Source organism: Cucumis melo, chromosome 2, assembly GCF_025177605.1.
Source record: "Cucumis melo cultivar AY chromosome 2, USDA_Cmelo_AY_1.0, whole genome shotgun sequence".
NCBI classification, from domain to species: domain Eukaryota; kingdom Viridiplantae; phylum Streptophyta; class Magnoliopsida; order Cucurbitales; family Cucurbitaceae; genus Cucumis; species Cucumis melo.
In genome coordinates this window covers 12,894,998-12,910,983 of record NC_066858.1, presented here as the reverse complement: position 1 = coordinate 12,910,983, position 15,986 = coordinate 12,894,998, and the positions used below count along the sequence as shown (strand labels likewise).

At 34.9% G+C, this 15,986-nt stretch overlaps 1 protein-coding gene across 1 annotated transcript; it reads left to right on the top strand.

Moving 5' to 3' along the window:
* The first annotated feature begins 9,005 nt into the window (after positions 1-9,005).
* Positions 9,006-11,262, top strand: LOC103487288 (exocyst complex component EXO70B1-like). Its single transcript, XM_008445561.3, has one exon. It carries the CDS (start codon positions 9,113-9,115, stop codon positions 11,069-11,071), a length of 1,959 nt encoding a protein of 652 aa, XP_008443783.1. The 5' UTR covers positions 9,006-9,112; the 3' UTR covers positions 11,072-11,262.
* The last annotated feature ends 4,724 nt before the right edge of the window (positions 11,263-15,986 follow it).

Genomic DNA, 15,986 nt, shown 5'->3' with positions numbered 1-15,986 from the left:
ATGCTTTTGTACTGTTTAACTCTGAGTCGTCCCACTCGTTTATATCCTCTGTATTCGTTCAGCATGTGGGTTTAGAGGTAGAACCGTTGGGTAGTGTTTTATCTGTTTCTACTCCATCTGGAGAGGTCCTGTTGTCTAAAGAAAAAATAAAGGCATATCTGGTAGAGATAGCGAATCATGTGTTAGACGTGATCCTACTAGTGTTAGACATGCAGGATTTTGATGTGATTTTAGGCATGGATTGGCTGTCAGCTAACGATGCAAGCACATAATGTTTTGGTAAGGAAGTCGTCTTTAACCCTCCATCTAGGCTGTTTTGGTAAGGAAGTCGTCTTTAACCCTCCCTCTGGGCCTAGTTTCAAATTTAGGGGGGCAGGCATTGTGTGTATACCCAAGGTCATCTCAGCCATGAAGGCTAGTAAACTACTCAGCCAGGGTACTTGGGGCATCTTGGCAAGCGTAGTAGATACCAGAGAGTCAGAAGTTTCCCTGTCCTCCGAACCAGTGGTAAGGGAGTACCCTGATGTTTTTCTCGATGAGCTTCCAGGACTTCCGCCTCTCAGGGAGATAGACTTCGCCATTGAGTTAGAGCCAGACACTGCTCCTATCTCGAGGGCCCCTTACAGAATGGCTTCAGCCGAGCTAAAGGAGCTGAAGGTACAACTGCAGGAGTTGCTGGACAAGGGTTTCATCCGACCCAGCGTGTCACCTTGGGGAGCCCCAGTGTTGTTTGTGAAGAAGAAGGATGGGTCGATGCGCCTTTGCATTGACTACAGAGAGCTGAACAAGGTGACAATCAAGAACCGCTACCCCTTGCCCAGGATTGATGACTTGTTTGATCAGTTGCAGGGAGCCACTGTCTTTTCTAAGATCGACCTGCGATCAGGCTACCACCAGTTGAGGATCAGGGATAGTGACATTCCTAAGACGGCCTTTCGTTCGAGATACGAACATTACGAGTTCATTGTGATGTCTTTTGGGTTGACCAATGCTCCTGTGGTATTCATGGACTTGATGAACAGAGTGTTACCATGGAAAATCTTAAGAAACTAAAATTTACGGTGCTTCACATTGAAAGTAGCTATTAGTTGTCATGGGTTCTTGATGTTGAAATGCATCTAGATGCCATGAATCTCGAAAATAAAATTAAAGAAGGAAATGCAACGACCACTTAAAAGAAAGCGAAAGCTATGATTTTCCTTCTTCATCACATTCATGAGGACTTAAAGTTAGAATATTTAACCGTGAGAGATCCTCATATGTTGTGGGATAAATCGAAAGAAATTTATGATCATTTAAAACTAGTTCATCTTCCTCAAGCTCGTTATGATTAGATACACTTGAGGCTATAAGATTTTAAATTAGTAAGTGATTACAATTCTGAATTATTCATAATTAGTTAAAAACTGTTGTTATGTGGAGAAAAAATTGCTGATATGGACATGTTGAAAATACATTTTCTACTTTTCATATCTCGAATATGCTCCTGCAGTAGTAATATTCTAAACTCATCCTATGTCTTCTTGTTTTCGAACAAAATAATGAGTTGTTGATGACAAAATTATGAATCTCGACCAACTGGAACAACAACATTCCCTGAAGTGAATGTTGTGAATTCTAATCATGAACGAGGTCGTGGTCGAGGTAGAGACCGTAGAAGAGGAAGAAACAATTACTATTTCCATGGTGATCGTTCTTATAATTCAAATTTCAAAAGAACCACATAGAACGACGATCATAAAGGGAAAGCTCCATAAAATAAGATTTCAAACAATGGTGAAGAAATATGCTACCGATGGGACATCAATTTCTCTGGTGTTTTGGATGAAGTGTTGGACGATCAATATTTGATGGGACGATGTGTTTGGTTATTTAAGTGTAGGTGGTTTAACACCGATAACAACAAAAGCCAAAAAACACAAGTGGAATTAAGGTACAAATCAATCAACACGTCTCATTTTTGGTATGCCGAGAAACCGATCATTCTTGCAATGCAGGCACATCAAGTATTTTACCTAGAGGATCTAAAAAATGGTACCAATTGGAAAGTTGTCCAAGTGGTCTGGAATAAGTGTATATAAGATGTGTTTGAAGTAAAGGATGTTGAGAATGAGCAACTGAATGTACTGGAAATTGTTGTTAGACATCGTGTGATGAACCCATTGAGGATGTCACTCTGTGCAGGCTTGATGTTGATCCTACGGTGGTTGAAAGATTGATTGTGCGTCAAGTCGCTGATGACTTCATAGACGATGATGATGAACAATTGCCACACCAAAGCGGATCAAACGACGACAAATGATAATGGCGAATCACGTTCCCACATATTTCAATATTTTATACATTGAAATCGATCAGGTACTCGTATTTGTTTAATTAATGTTTGTTTTTATGTCCATAGATACTATGTCATCATTCCCGAGTGATTTCAAGGAGAAAGATGCTCTGTTTCTCAAGTTCGATGACAAGTTCAACAACATGGGAGAATCGTCCTCAGTGGGCGATAATTCAGGTGAGTCTCGGTACTTTGATGATAATTGCAAACATCTAGATTAGTTTTAATTTGTTTATGATAGTATTTTGTTTTCTTCAATAGATGGGCCTCAACCTTCTTTGACTCCTAGGAGACGTCAACAGTCTCAAAACTTGGAGTTAGAGAGGTACGTTTATAAGCATGGTAAGATTTTGATTACCATAGCCCCAAGAGCGGAGAAGCCAATATCTTCATATGCTGTTCGGTTCAGGAACACCATTTCTAGTCTGTTACCTTAAGTGGACTGATGTTGAATGAGAAAATATTGAGGTGGTCAAGGGAGTTCTACAGATAACTTCAATAAACAATTTGTTTTCATTTTAAACATACATAAGTATAAACCAAGCTAATGTGTGGGTTCTGTACTTTGCTGCACTATTTCGTGCTTGATTTCAACGATCAAGCACTTACTATATTTGTTGAGCATCAAATGCTCACATCTTTCAAGGAGTTTAGAGACAACTCTCATAAACATTTCAAAAAGTACAGTGACCCTGAACAAGCATGTGCCAACCTACCACACAGATTGGTGGGACGTTTGGAAGATTGACACTTCTTATGCGATCACTATTTGAGTCGTGCATTTCATATGAGATTTACATATTGCAATAATACATTATTTCATTTAATATTTTGTATGCGTGTATAACTTTAACAAATGTTTCCATGCAGGAGCAATCATGGTCGAACAAGGCTGCTATACAAAAGCAACCTTACAATCATAATAGCAGATCCAAGTCATTTCTACAACGATAGCATGAGGTCATTAAAGAACGAGGTCAGCCAGTCGACCATGCGGAGTTATTCAGAGAAACATATGCTTGGAGTGGTCGATTTGTTTCGAGGGCCTGCCGTAGATGCGCATGTAAATTTATGCGGTACTTTTGTCTTATTTTGTACTTTTATTTATGCCTTCATAACTTAATTACAAAATTTGTTAAAGAATTAAATTTTGGAACTCCAATCTGGCCCACCCCAAAGGATTCTTAGCCACTCTCTGGGGACGAGATATGTGAGATTGTTTTAAGTAGACGATCGAGATACTTAAAATGTCTTGGTTGGGGATTAAGCCCATATCCCGTAAGAGTTGTGCTAGCAGTTCTTAAACCTCATTTTCGCAATCTAGGGAGGTCGAAGAAGCTAAAGTCCGAATTAAGTAGCAAAGACTCGAGCTTGAAAAAGATGAACACATGATTCAAGAACAGAGAAGGACGTCAGAGCTGCATACATAACAAATGGAAGAAATGAAGAAGATGACTGGAGAAATGAGTCGGACACAGAGGAGATCGTGAGCACTTGGGGTACGTATTTTTCAACTTTAAGTTGTTTACTTTGCATTATTTACAAATATATATCTAAATTTACTTTTGTATCATTGCAGGTGTGGACTTGATGTAATATGGCGTGGGCGATCATTAGGAGATGAATGTACCTTTTCTTTTCTATGTAATATTTATTTGAAACATTCTTAGACAATTAATCATAATATATTTATTTTTGATTTGGTATTTTATATAGGGGTCATTTAAAAATATAACAAAGCAGCAAAATATTTACACTGTATAGATTACTTTCAAAAATGGAAAAAGCTCACAGGTCCATAAAGGAAAATATAAAAAATTGCCCCTGTCAACAATGCCGTCAACATGATCGTTTAGATTTGACTATTGTTTGATAGACAATTGTTTAGATTTGATCGTTTAGATTTGGACAGCCAAATTACGATTTTTTTTCAAGATTCTTTGTACATGATCGTTTAATTTGGTTACACGATCGTTTAGCTTTGGTACACGGTCGTTTAGATTTGGGTAGTCAAATCTAAACGATCTTTTTCAAGATTCTTTGGTGAATGATTGTTTAGATTTGATCATTTAGATTTGGACAGCCAAATCACGATTTTTTTTCAAGATTCTTTGTACACGATCGTTTAATTTGGTTACACGATTGTTTAGATTTGGTACACGATCGTTTCGATTTGGGTAGTCAAATCTAAACGATTTTTTTCAAGATTCTTTGGTGAATGATTGTTTAGATTTGGCTAAACAATTTTTTCAAGATTTTTTTGGTACACGATTATTTAGATTTGACTACATAATCATTTATTTTTTTGTACATGATCGTTTAGCTTTGGCTACCTAAATCTAAACGATTTTTTAAAGATTCTTCAGCACACGATCGTTTAGATTTGACTATTTTTGGTAAACGATCGTTTAGATTTGGCTACCAAAATCTAAACGACATTTTTTAAAGATCTTTTATATTTAATACACGATCTTAAACAACTAAATAACAGTTTGAAAAAAAAAAAACATATCTTTTATATTTGGTACAATTGAATCAAATAACAGTTTGGAAAAAAATAAAAAGAGATAGAGAAGAAAGACGAAGGAAAGACAAAAAGAGGAAGAGAGGAAAGACGATGGGAAGAAAAATATAGCAAGAAAGACGATGACAAGAAAGGGCAAACCTAAAATATTTAAAAAAATGATCACCTTCATGGGCTTTTTCATTTTGTTACATGGACCGTAAATATTTTATCGGTTTGTTATATTTATGAAAATTTCCCTTTTATATAATTATTTAGTAATTATTTGCTTATTTTTTACAATTTTATTCAATTTAATCGAATTGGAACAAAAAAAAATATAGATTGAAAAAAAAAGCAAAATTCAATAAATAAAAAAGATATATTTAAAATATCTACCAACGTACCCAAAGCGTCCGAATCGATGCCCTTCCCCCGACATGTTCTTGAATACGATGAGAGAAGCCTTTTCTCGACGCCTAAAGGGGACGTTGGCGGTTGCCTATTGCCGACGTATAGACGTCATGTTAGGGGTGAGGTTATGTCGATGTTTTATCATCGTCGGCAAAATCAATGTCGACAGAAGGGTTATCTTAATGCCTACTGGTTGCATGTCAGGAATGGGTCCCCCGACGCGTTTCTATCAACATTCTTCCCGACGTGATAATGTACGTTGGAAGAGCCTTCTCCGATGCTGTTTCTAATCTTCGTCGACGCATGCCGACATCAGGAAAACTCCGACTTGTTATAGTGAAACATCGAACACTCATGACATATGTCAAGCAAATATGGTCTCTTAGTGGCCATGTAATGCCACATCCTACTTGCCAAATTCCTATAAATAGTGGCATTTGGTGGAGTTGTAAGAAGTACATACATTGGAGAGAATTCCATGGAAGAGGAAGAAATTCCATGAAAGAGGAAGAAAGTAGGGAAATTTTAAAGATTTTCCTAATTTTCTTTAATTTCTAATTTATTAATTTATATGTTATATTTTATTATTTTAATATTAAATTTTCTCGATTTTCGTATTTCGGTTGGGTTTCGTTTTCAAAACATTAGTTACATATGTTTCGTTTTCACAACATTAGTTACCTAATAAATTTTTATATTTTGATTGTGCCTTATTTTTACAACATTAGTTGCATAGTAAATTTTTACTGAACTATCATTCAAGCTGCATAAACATTAGGGTTTAGGGTTTAGGGTTTAGGGAAAATAATAGAGATATTAAGGGTGAATATTTATCGGCGGTGGATGATATACTTCAGTTTTCTTTTCTTTCTTTTTCTTGGTGTAAAGTTTTCAAATCACATTCGTGTGGGTATAGTTAATGGAAACATAACTAATTGGTCTACTTTAAATTTCTCTTTTTGGTTAACCAACCACAATAATAATCAATAAAACTTTTTTTTTTATATCTTTTTATCTTTTCTTTTTTCTTTTGTAAAAGATTAGACAATAACTAAAGAGCCCCTTTTCACATCATAAATTTATATAGTGGTACACATATACCACTGTATTGTTCATGAATCACATGTAACTTTGTTTTTTTCTTTACAAAAGGAAAGTTTGATTGTTTGAATGCAATCCCCAATCTCCATATCCCTCCTATTAATCAACGCTACAATATTAATAATTAATAAAATCAGTATGTTTCAATTATGTTTCTATCCATTTATCTTTTATGAGAATTGATGTAAGATTCATGAAACTAAGAAACAATTCCACAAAATTCTAAAATTTTTTCTTTTCCGATAAAAAAACATTTCTTTTCATTTAAAATCTTATCGACTTACAAAAAAGTGCGGCTGCTTAATAATTATCAGTTATAGTCATAAGTTCGATAGAGACAAATAAAATATCAAAATAGTTAAAAAATTCGAAAATTTTCATTTTTTTTCCGGAAAAAAGACACATTTGTTTCATTTTGCTATACTTACCGACGGTTTCTTATAGTCAATAATTAATGACATAAAAACAATTGTCATGAATTGCAAAAAACACCGAAAGATGTTCATTTTTTCTGCCAAAAATGTATGAAATGAGTTTTTATAACTCATTTTTCACTTCACCAATATTGGCTAGTATTTATGGATCATGAAAGGTAAATTTTGCATTTTGCACCGAAAATAATAGAGATATTAAGGGTGCAAACAAAATATCTTCATTGATATTAGACATTTCGAAAGATTTAAAAAACAAAAGTCAATATGGTAGGTTTAGTTTAGTTTTTTTTTGTTATAATTTTAACCAAATCAAACCAAAGTGGATTTGATCTATTCATCCGTTTGAGGAATTTGTTGATAATTAATTAGTCTAAAGTTGATTTCATTTCATAACTAGTTATTATTAACCCACAAATCGAGGTATACAAATATAAAAGTTTTATGTTATATTCAAATTTGATAGTTTTTCAAATAATATTGACAAATAAAAAAAAATAAAATATTAGAGATTTATTAATTTAAATTGAATTAAAACTTGGTACAAAGTTACTGAGTATACAACCAAGTCTTATATTATTTCGATAAAGAAAACCCAACAGGCATATAACTGAAGGACAATATTTTTTACGATGCAAGAGATATTTTAGGTGAAAATTAAAGCAAAACTAATGCATACATATATCTAAAACGAACGAATATAAACTCTCTTACTCTAGACGACCTACCATCTTTATTATTAGGTAAATCTTGGTATTGATATTTACTGTTTTTGTTTTCTCACTTTCTTTATGTTTTATTTGCATAACAATTCCTAACAAATGGTATCATAGTTGTATCATGACTTAGGTATATTTTTTAATGCAAGAAGAGGATCAAACTTGCAACTTTTTAGAAAAATGTTATCTCAATTACCATTAAGCTAAACACATTTCTCTAGTGGAGATAAATTAAAGTAATTTTCTCTAAGTTTGAGATGTATAATATAATACGTTGATTTAGTCGTATCAAAATTCACAAATTATTAAAAAGGGACAAATCACTCATCTACTAATCATTTTTTTTAAAGTCATTTTAACAATTCAAAAGAAAAAACTATAAAAACTTTTCAAGGTCAAAGTGAATTTTTCTCAGTAAGGTGTACTTCTAAGTTTACAATGAAAATTACAACATCTTTAAATTTAAATTACATAATCAAAATGAGTGTAGTTCAACCATAATTAATATAACTTTTCTTTATAGAAGTTAGTCCAAATGAGTTTAATTCAACAATAATTAGAATAACTTTTTTCTATAGAACTTCGTGTTATTAAAAGTTCATACAAATTGTTTTTTTCATACAAATTTTGGTGTGGGTGAGTGAGTAAAGAATATTTCCCATATTTAGGGTGACCCTCTCATTTGTTTATGTTTTTGTGAATGAACCTTCCAATTTCCATAATAGGGAAGTGGTCAAAGAAAGAAAGAAAGTTCCCTCCCTATGAAGCAAAAGGATAGAATAATTAACAAACAATTTTGTTCAATTAATCAAGATACCAATCACTTTACTCGATTCATTCTTCTCCTACAAGTGGAATTAGAATTGAATTTGTCACCCTTTAAGTCAAATGGAATTATTATGGTCTTAACCATACTCGAATGGATAAAACATCTCCATATATCTATTAATTTAAGGTTGTGGTGCTTCACCATTAAAAAAAAAGAAGTAATTAAAGTTTCATTTAATAGTTATAATTTTATTCATATTTTTAAAATTTATGTTTATTTCCTAGTTTGTTTCTATGATTTAGACAATAGAGATACATAAAGGAAGGACTGAAAACAAATTGGACTATACTCAAAACCGATTATTTATTTATTTATTTTTTAAATGAAGAACATGGACACATATGTAATGATGGGAAAATAGTGATGGTAATGATGTGTAGAGTTACATCTCATAAATGTTGAGAACAATGGGCAAATCTACCTCATTTTTCCACTTGCCTTTTTCTATTTCTTTCATTTCACCATTTCTTGTTTCTCCTGGTTTATTTGTTTCTTATTTTGCCTTTTCACGTTTTCTCACAACTATTTCTCTCGTTGTCTCTATCTCTAATTCTCCTAATTTGATCCAAAAGTGGATTTTGCTATAACCTTTTTTTTTTTTTTTTTTATAAGATTTATATGGAAGAAGAAATTAAAGGTGAGAGAAGTTAAAGAAAATAAAAATAAATAAATGGATGACTAAGCAGGGAAAAGAGGAAAGAAACCCGAAAGGAAGATGCTTTGTCTCACTCCACAATTTTAGTATTTATCACTCCCAAACAACCTTCCTTTCCCCCAAAAATGGCTGCCACTAACACCAATGTCTCCGGCTACGACGAAGATCGGGTCTTGGCCACCGCTCAACAGATCGTTAAGAGCCTCAATACCCCTAAAGAAGTTCGTGAGGATATGCTCTTCATTCTCTCCACTTTTGATAATCGTCTTTCCAGTATTGGTACTATGATCAACAATGACGACTCCAACGTCAAGAACTCTAGGTTAGACGCCGCCGAGAAGGTGATTCTACGTTGGGACCCTAGTTCCGATCAGTCTAGACGGTCGTTTAATTGGGAAGATTCGCCGGAGGAGGCGGCTGAATATTTATCGGCGGTGGATGATATACTTCAGTTACTAGAAGAGCTTTCAATTGGTTCCGAATCAACCGACATCGTAGATCGAGCAGAAAATTTGATCCAAATGGCAATGTGCCAGCTCGAGAGCGAATTTCGCCATATCCTAATTCAGAGCACGATCCCTCTTGACGCCGAGCGGCTTTATGGTTCGATCCGAAGAGTTCATCTCTCATTTGCGTCTCATTACAGTGAAATTGACGACGAATTCGAGAGTTTTGGCGAGGAAACTCGTAGTTCCGGGCGATTTCATGAGCGAGGTGCGACAATTGGAGAAGATTCTTGGGTCGATTTGATCCATCCTGATGCCGCTGTTGATCTTTCGGAGATTGCGGATCGTATGATTCGCTCTGGCTACGAAAAGGAATGTGTTCAAGTCTATAGCACTGTTCGTCGTGATGCTTTAGATGAGTGCTTGATGATTCTTGGCGTCGAACGCCTCAGCATTGAGGAGGTTCAAAAAAGTGATTGGAAATTCTTAGATGAGAAGATGAAGAAATGGATTCAGGCTGTCAAGATTACAGTTCGGTTGATTTTGGAAGGTGAGAAGAGGCTGTATGATCAGATTTTCAATGGCGCCAATGAATCCAAGGAGGTTTGTTTTAATGAAACAGCAAAAGGGTGTGTAATGCAGTTGTTGACTTTTGGTGAGGCAGTGGCTATTGGGAAGAGGTCACCGGAGAAGTTGTTCCGAATCTTGGATATGTACGACGCTTTAGCCGGTGTTTTGCGCGACTTGGAAGCCATGGTTTCTGATGAGTTTTTGATCAGTGAAGCACATGGTGTATTGTGTGGACTGGGTGAAGCAGCCTTAGGGACATTTGTTGAGTTTGAGAATGCCATTGAAAGCGAAAATTCGAAGAAAGCAATGCAAAACGCCGAGATTCACCCACTTGTTCGATATGTAATGAATTACGTTAGATTGTTGGTTGATTACAGTAAGACAATGAACTCTCTTTTAGAAGATGAGGAAGTACAAGGCTCGCCAAACAAGAGGGATAACGTCGATAATCTGCAATTGGAAAGTACGTCGTCGCCTTTAGCTCGTAGATTATTAATGCTATTATCGTCTTTGGAATCAAATCTTATGGAAAAAGCCAAGCTCTATGAGGATGTTGCAATGCAGTTCATATTTCTAATGAACAATATACTGTACATAGTGAAAAAAGTGAAAGATTCTGAGCTTGCCCAACTGCTTGGCGATAACTGGCTTCGCAGGCATAGCGGCCAAATTCGCCAATACGAAACGAGTTACCTTAGGGCTTCTTGGAGCAAAGTTTTGTCATTCTTAAAAGATGAAGGTATTGGTGGCAGCACAAGCAATGCCTCAAAGGTAGCATTGAAGGAAAAGTTCAAGAATTTCAATGCAAGTTTTGAGGAAATATGTAGGGTTCAAACAGCTTGGAAGGTATCAGATGCTCAACTCCGCGATGAGCTGATAATATCCGTTTCGGAGAAGGTGATTCCAGCGTATCGCTCCTTCTTAGGAAGGTTTAAAAATCAATTAGAGAGCGGAAGGCATTCGGGGAAGTACATAAAGTACACGCCAGATGATTTAGAGAACTCTCTATCAGATTTGTTTGAAGGATCACCTGTTGTATCACATCATTTGAGAAGAAAGGGTACTTGAACTGAAAGAAATCCAGAACTTAAACTGTTTGATGGTGAGCTTTTGATATATATATTTTTTCTCTTTTACTAATGTTATAGGCTCATGATATTGTAAAGATGATGATCTTACTTACTTAATTTTGTTCATACACTGTATAATACATTACCGATGTTGTATACAATAGATTGTGTATCTTAATTTGAGTTCAAGTAATGTTATGGACATAATACCAACCAACTGGCTTGCTGGACGGTCTTTTCCCCAATTTTTTTCTCTTGTTTGAGCGGTTGTACGTCTTCCTCTTCTTTGGAAGAATTAGTATTTTGTTTTTGGGTTCCGATATTTCGGAGTAGATCTCCCCTGCTATAAATCATTGAGGAGAGGAGGGTGGTTGTAGTGATTACTGGTTAGTTGGTTTTACGAATTTTTTTTCTTTCAAAAACCCCTCCGCCACCCCGACTCGCCAAATCTATTACAAAGAAGAAGCAAGAGTCTAATCTATAAAGCTGTTGGCTGCAAAATAATGCAATACTTTTGTTATCATTTTTCTACTCAAGTTAGGGAGCATCTTGGCCCCTAAATTGGCAGAAAACTTGAATTTTCTCCATTGCAGCTGATAGGTTCATTGCATTATTGTTCGATCATGGCTTTGTCACAAGATTGGTACGATGTAGCGAACATGTGCTAGGACTTAGATTCAACCATCAGATTGTCTGTGTTTAAACTCTAAAGTAGTTTCTTCGTTTCTTCTTTATCAAAGAATCAGTGAAATTTTGGTAGGAGCTAAATCTAAAAAGTATATAATGTAGAAAGTTATTTTGTTTGGGTGAGGGTGAAAGTTTCTCCCAAGGTTTTTTAGGTGTTGCGAGTTCCATCCATATTTTGCTTGTGGTGGGCCTTTGATTTTCAACCCAACAACCGTCCAAGTTCCCCACTCCCATTAAGCTCGGGAACAAGTGAGTGCATTCAGTTACACACAACTAGCTAGCTAACAAGGCAATTCATTTGGTCAGATGAAGCATCAACAACTCTATTATTATTCAATGACAGGCTTTTCCAGTCCCATCATTTGATTTTGGAAGGTCAACTACCTCAGGTTTCTTTCAACATAATGTTCCTCTCATAACCCTTGACCTTGAATGTTAGGTGTGTGCATTGATCGGTCGACGTTGGTCTTGAAATGGTCGACAATGCAAATCGGCTGACAACATGGAAGGTGCCTGTGATTCGATCTTGTATTTTCGACGAACGAAAAAAAACAAGTGAAGAGGAGAATAGGGAAACGTGGAAAGGAAAATAAGGAGGGAAGAATGAAAACAAAACAAAACAATGAGATTGATAAGAAAACAATGAAGAAAAGGAAGAAAAAGAGATATAGTGAAATGAAAGAAGAAAAGAAAAGGAGAGAGAGAAGATGGAAAAAACGAAGTTTCATGAGATGGGAGAGAGGGGGAAATGAGAGACAGAAGGCAAAAAGGAAATAAATATTATTAATATAAACAATATAGACAAAACGAATATTAAAGGCGAAGTGCAAAACATAACTATTTAATTCACTACTATAAAAGGGCCTTTCTTGAAGTTTTTTTTTTTCTTAGAAAAAGATGTCAAGAAAAGGGTGATTTCAAAGATAAAATGTCGAGAATTTTTATGAAAAAGTGGAGGTAGGTCAATTTTCAGATTTCTTGATGTTTATTAAACATCAAGGAATATCTATTAAATTCTTGATGATTTAATGTTTATAAATTCGATGTTCTTGACATTTTCTAAACGTAAAGTAATATGTACTTTTTCGAATATCTTAAAAATTCTTGACGTTTTAAAACATCAAGAATTTTTATAAAAAGGTTGAAGGAAGTTATTTTTTCGAATTTCTTGATGTTTTTTAAATGTAAAGTAAGATCATTTTTCTTTACGTTTTAAAAACGTCAAGTGCTAGTAAATATATATATATATATATATATATAAAAGAAAATATTGGGTTAATTCCTTCAAAGCCCTAGACGTGTCTCTGCCCCGTTCAAAAACGTCAAGTTCCACCTCTTTGAAGATCCCTCACTTCTGCCGTGTTCACTGTCCGTCCGTCCACGTTCACGTTGCGTTCCACCTCTCTGAAAACACGTACCAGATCCTTCACTTTTCGTTCATCCATCCGCGTTCACCGCCGCCCTCTCCGACTCTCTCCCTGTCGCCGTCTTCGACTCTCTCCCTCTCACCCTGTCAACATCTCTCTCAGCTTCCTCTTAATTTTAATCTTTTGTAAAGTGTTGAACCTAGTTTGTAACTCTTGAAAACTATTATTGAGTTTTTATTAGGTCTTGCACCAATATCTAATTAATCTACTGTAGTGATTAAGCTACCAAGCAAGTAATTGATGTTTGGTTAGTGACAAGACTTGTTGTAATTTCGTTATTCGTGACAATACCTTGTTGTATTTAGTTCTTTTGTAAAAATATATTATGAAGGTTTAGTTTATATTTTGCTTGTATTTGTCCCTTTAGGAAAATTCGATTGATTTCGTGTTCTTAGTTTCTTTGTAAAAACGACGTTATCTATGTTATTGTTATATATGAAAGTACTTATTTATATGTGTACTAGTTTTGTGTTGAAATAGAACTAGTTGATGAAAATTATGTGTAACAACAAGTTCAATCGACAATATAAAAGTTTGTAATTTATTCTAATATGCAGGCATTAGTCTTTTTTTTATGAGGCATTTAAAAACCATCAAGAGTATGAGAGCACAATACAGGAACAAAAATATAATTGAATTACATTTAAAAAAAATTCGAAACATGCTTGACAATTTTTAAATGTCATAAAAAATATATTCTTGATGATTTTAAAATGTCATAAACAATTGCATTCTCGATGGTTTTTCAATGTCATAAACAATCAATTTTTTGACGGTTATTAAATGTCATGAACACTTATACTCTGACGGTTTTTAAATTTCATAAACACTCATATTTTTGACGATTTTTAAATGTCATGAACACTCATACTCTTGACGATTTTAAACTATCTTGAATACTCACTCTTGAAGGTTTTTAACTATCATGAAATTTTGTATACTTGACGTTTATAAAACCTCAACCTTCATTATTCTTGACTTTTTTTATCAACCGTCAAGAACTTCGACTTTCTTGAAACTAGCTTTAATGATGATTCTAAAACCGTCAAGAATAATAATTATTGACAGTTTAAAAACATCAAGAGAGTCTGTTTTTGTAGTAATTGCAAGAAAATCATTTGCCAAAATTTTGGTGTGAAGATCATTTGACATGTCTTGTCACGCCCTGTTCCAAGTTCGCTCTATGTGATGGAATGTAAACGCGACCGCCTAGATATTCTACTCAAGATTCCCCATGTTTAACAAAATAATCGCAAGAAACTTAACGTGAAATGAAGATTCATGAATTTTATTGATAATTCAAAGACAACCCATACTTTTAATACATCGGGCACAAAACTAATATACAAGACGCAACATGACTTGAACTTTTCTTGCCTAGCTACTACATGCTATGCGAGTAAACAATAGCCACTACCAAAACGATGTGATTGAGGAGGCACAGTAGGCAATCAAGACTGCAAGTTCAATGGGGGAGGGGGAAATAAGACAAAACATTTGAAGGATTAGACAAGCATGTCTAGTGAGTGTGATCTTTTCATCAAGAATTTTGAAATAATTGTTTGCTGAAACACGTGACGTGGTAAAATACAAAATAACCATTCTTCTGTTTATCACATTGTATGCCTTTCGCATACTAAGAGTAATCTCGCAGATTCATTCTGCACAATCAATTACGTTTTAGTGTACCCTCTCCTTGGCTCAAGCGTTCACCACATTTTTTTGCCAAGTTGTAGGCATGCGGAGAGGTCTCGATGCACCGACGAGTATCATCATTTCTTTCATGCATAATGCGTCTTCCTATGCCAGATCACACAACAAGCAATAGGGCATCCCACACCAAATCACACAGCAAGTGTGAGACATCTCATACCAGATCACATAGAAGGTATGAGACACATCCTATATCAAATCACATAGCAAGCATGAGGCATCCTATCAAAGATCACACAATATGAATAGAGCATTCTATTCCAGATCACATAGCAAGAATAGAGCATCTTATTTTAGATCACACAGCAAGAATAAGACATCTTATTCCATATCACACAGCAAGAATAAGGCATCGTATCACGAGGATCTTACTTTAATTTAACAGCTCTTGAGTATTTTTGTCAGTCATCATCGTTTCAAGTCATAACGTCAATATTAATTTCCATGCTTTTAAGAACATGCAACACAAAACTCCAAGATGATGCTTTATTTATGAGATTGTTCGCAACTACTTCTTTATCGTTCATAAATTACTTATGTTTTAAAAGTAGAAAAATAAGATGGAAATCATATGGTTCATGGTTTCAAAGAATATATGAGGAGTTCTAACATATTTTAGAAAATCCTTTTCTTTTGTTTGAAAACATTTGATAAAGAGAACCACTCACAGTCACAGTCACAGTTGGCCGGCTTCTTAGGCCAAAGTCTTCCGTACTCCTCTCAGAGTCTTTATCGGATATGATCTCGTTCCTCATCTTGCATTCGTGAAAACTTCCCTAGTTTCTTCTTTTACAATTTTAGGGTAAAAGCAGCTTCAAATGACCTGAGTTCCTTGATTTAAAGATCTCTTCGATGAGTTTTTTCATACCGAAATGATTTCTCTAACAGGCTACGGGGAGTGTCACAATCTCAAAATGTCACGTGCTTCTAACAACATCTTATCATGAACTCAGATTGGACGATTGGGTCAGATCAATCACCGACCTACTGACCTTTGAATCACATCACTAATATTCTCGTTGAAGTAGCTCAATCTATCTATTTGTTGGCCACGTAACCTTTTCTGCGTAGAGATCTTTTGTCACA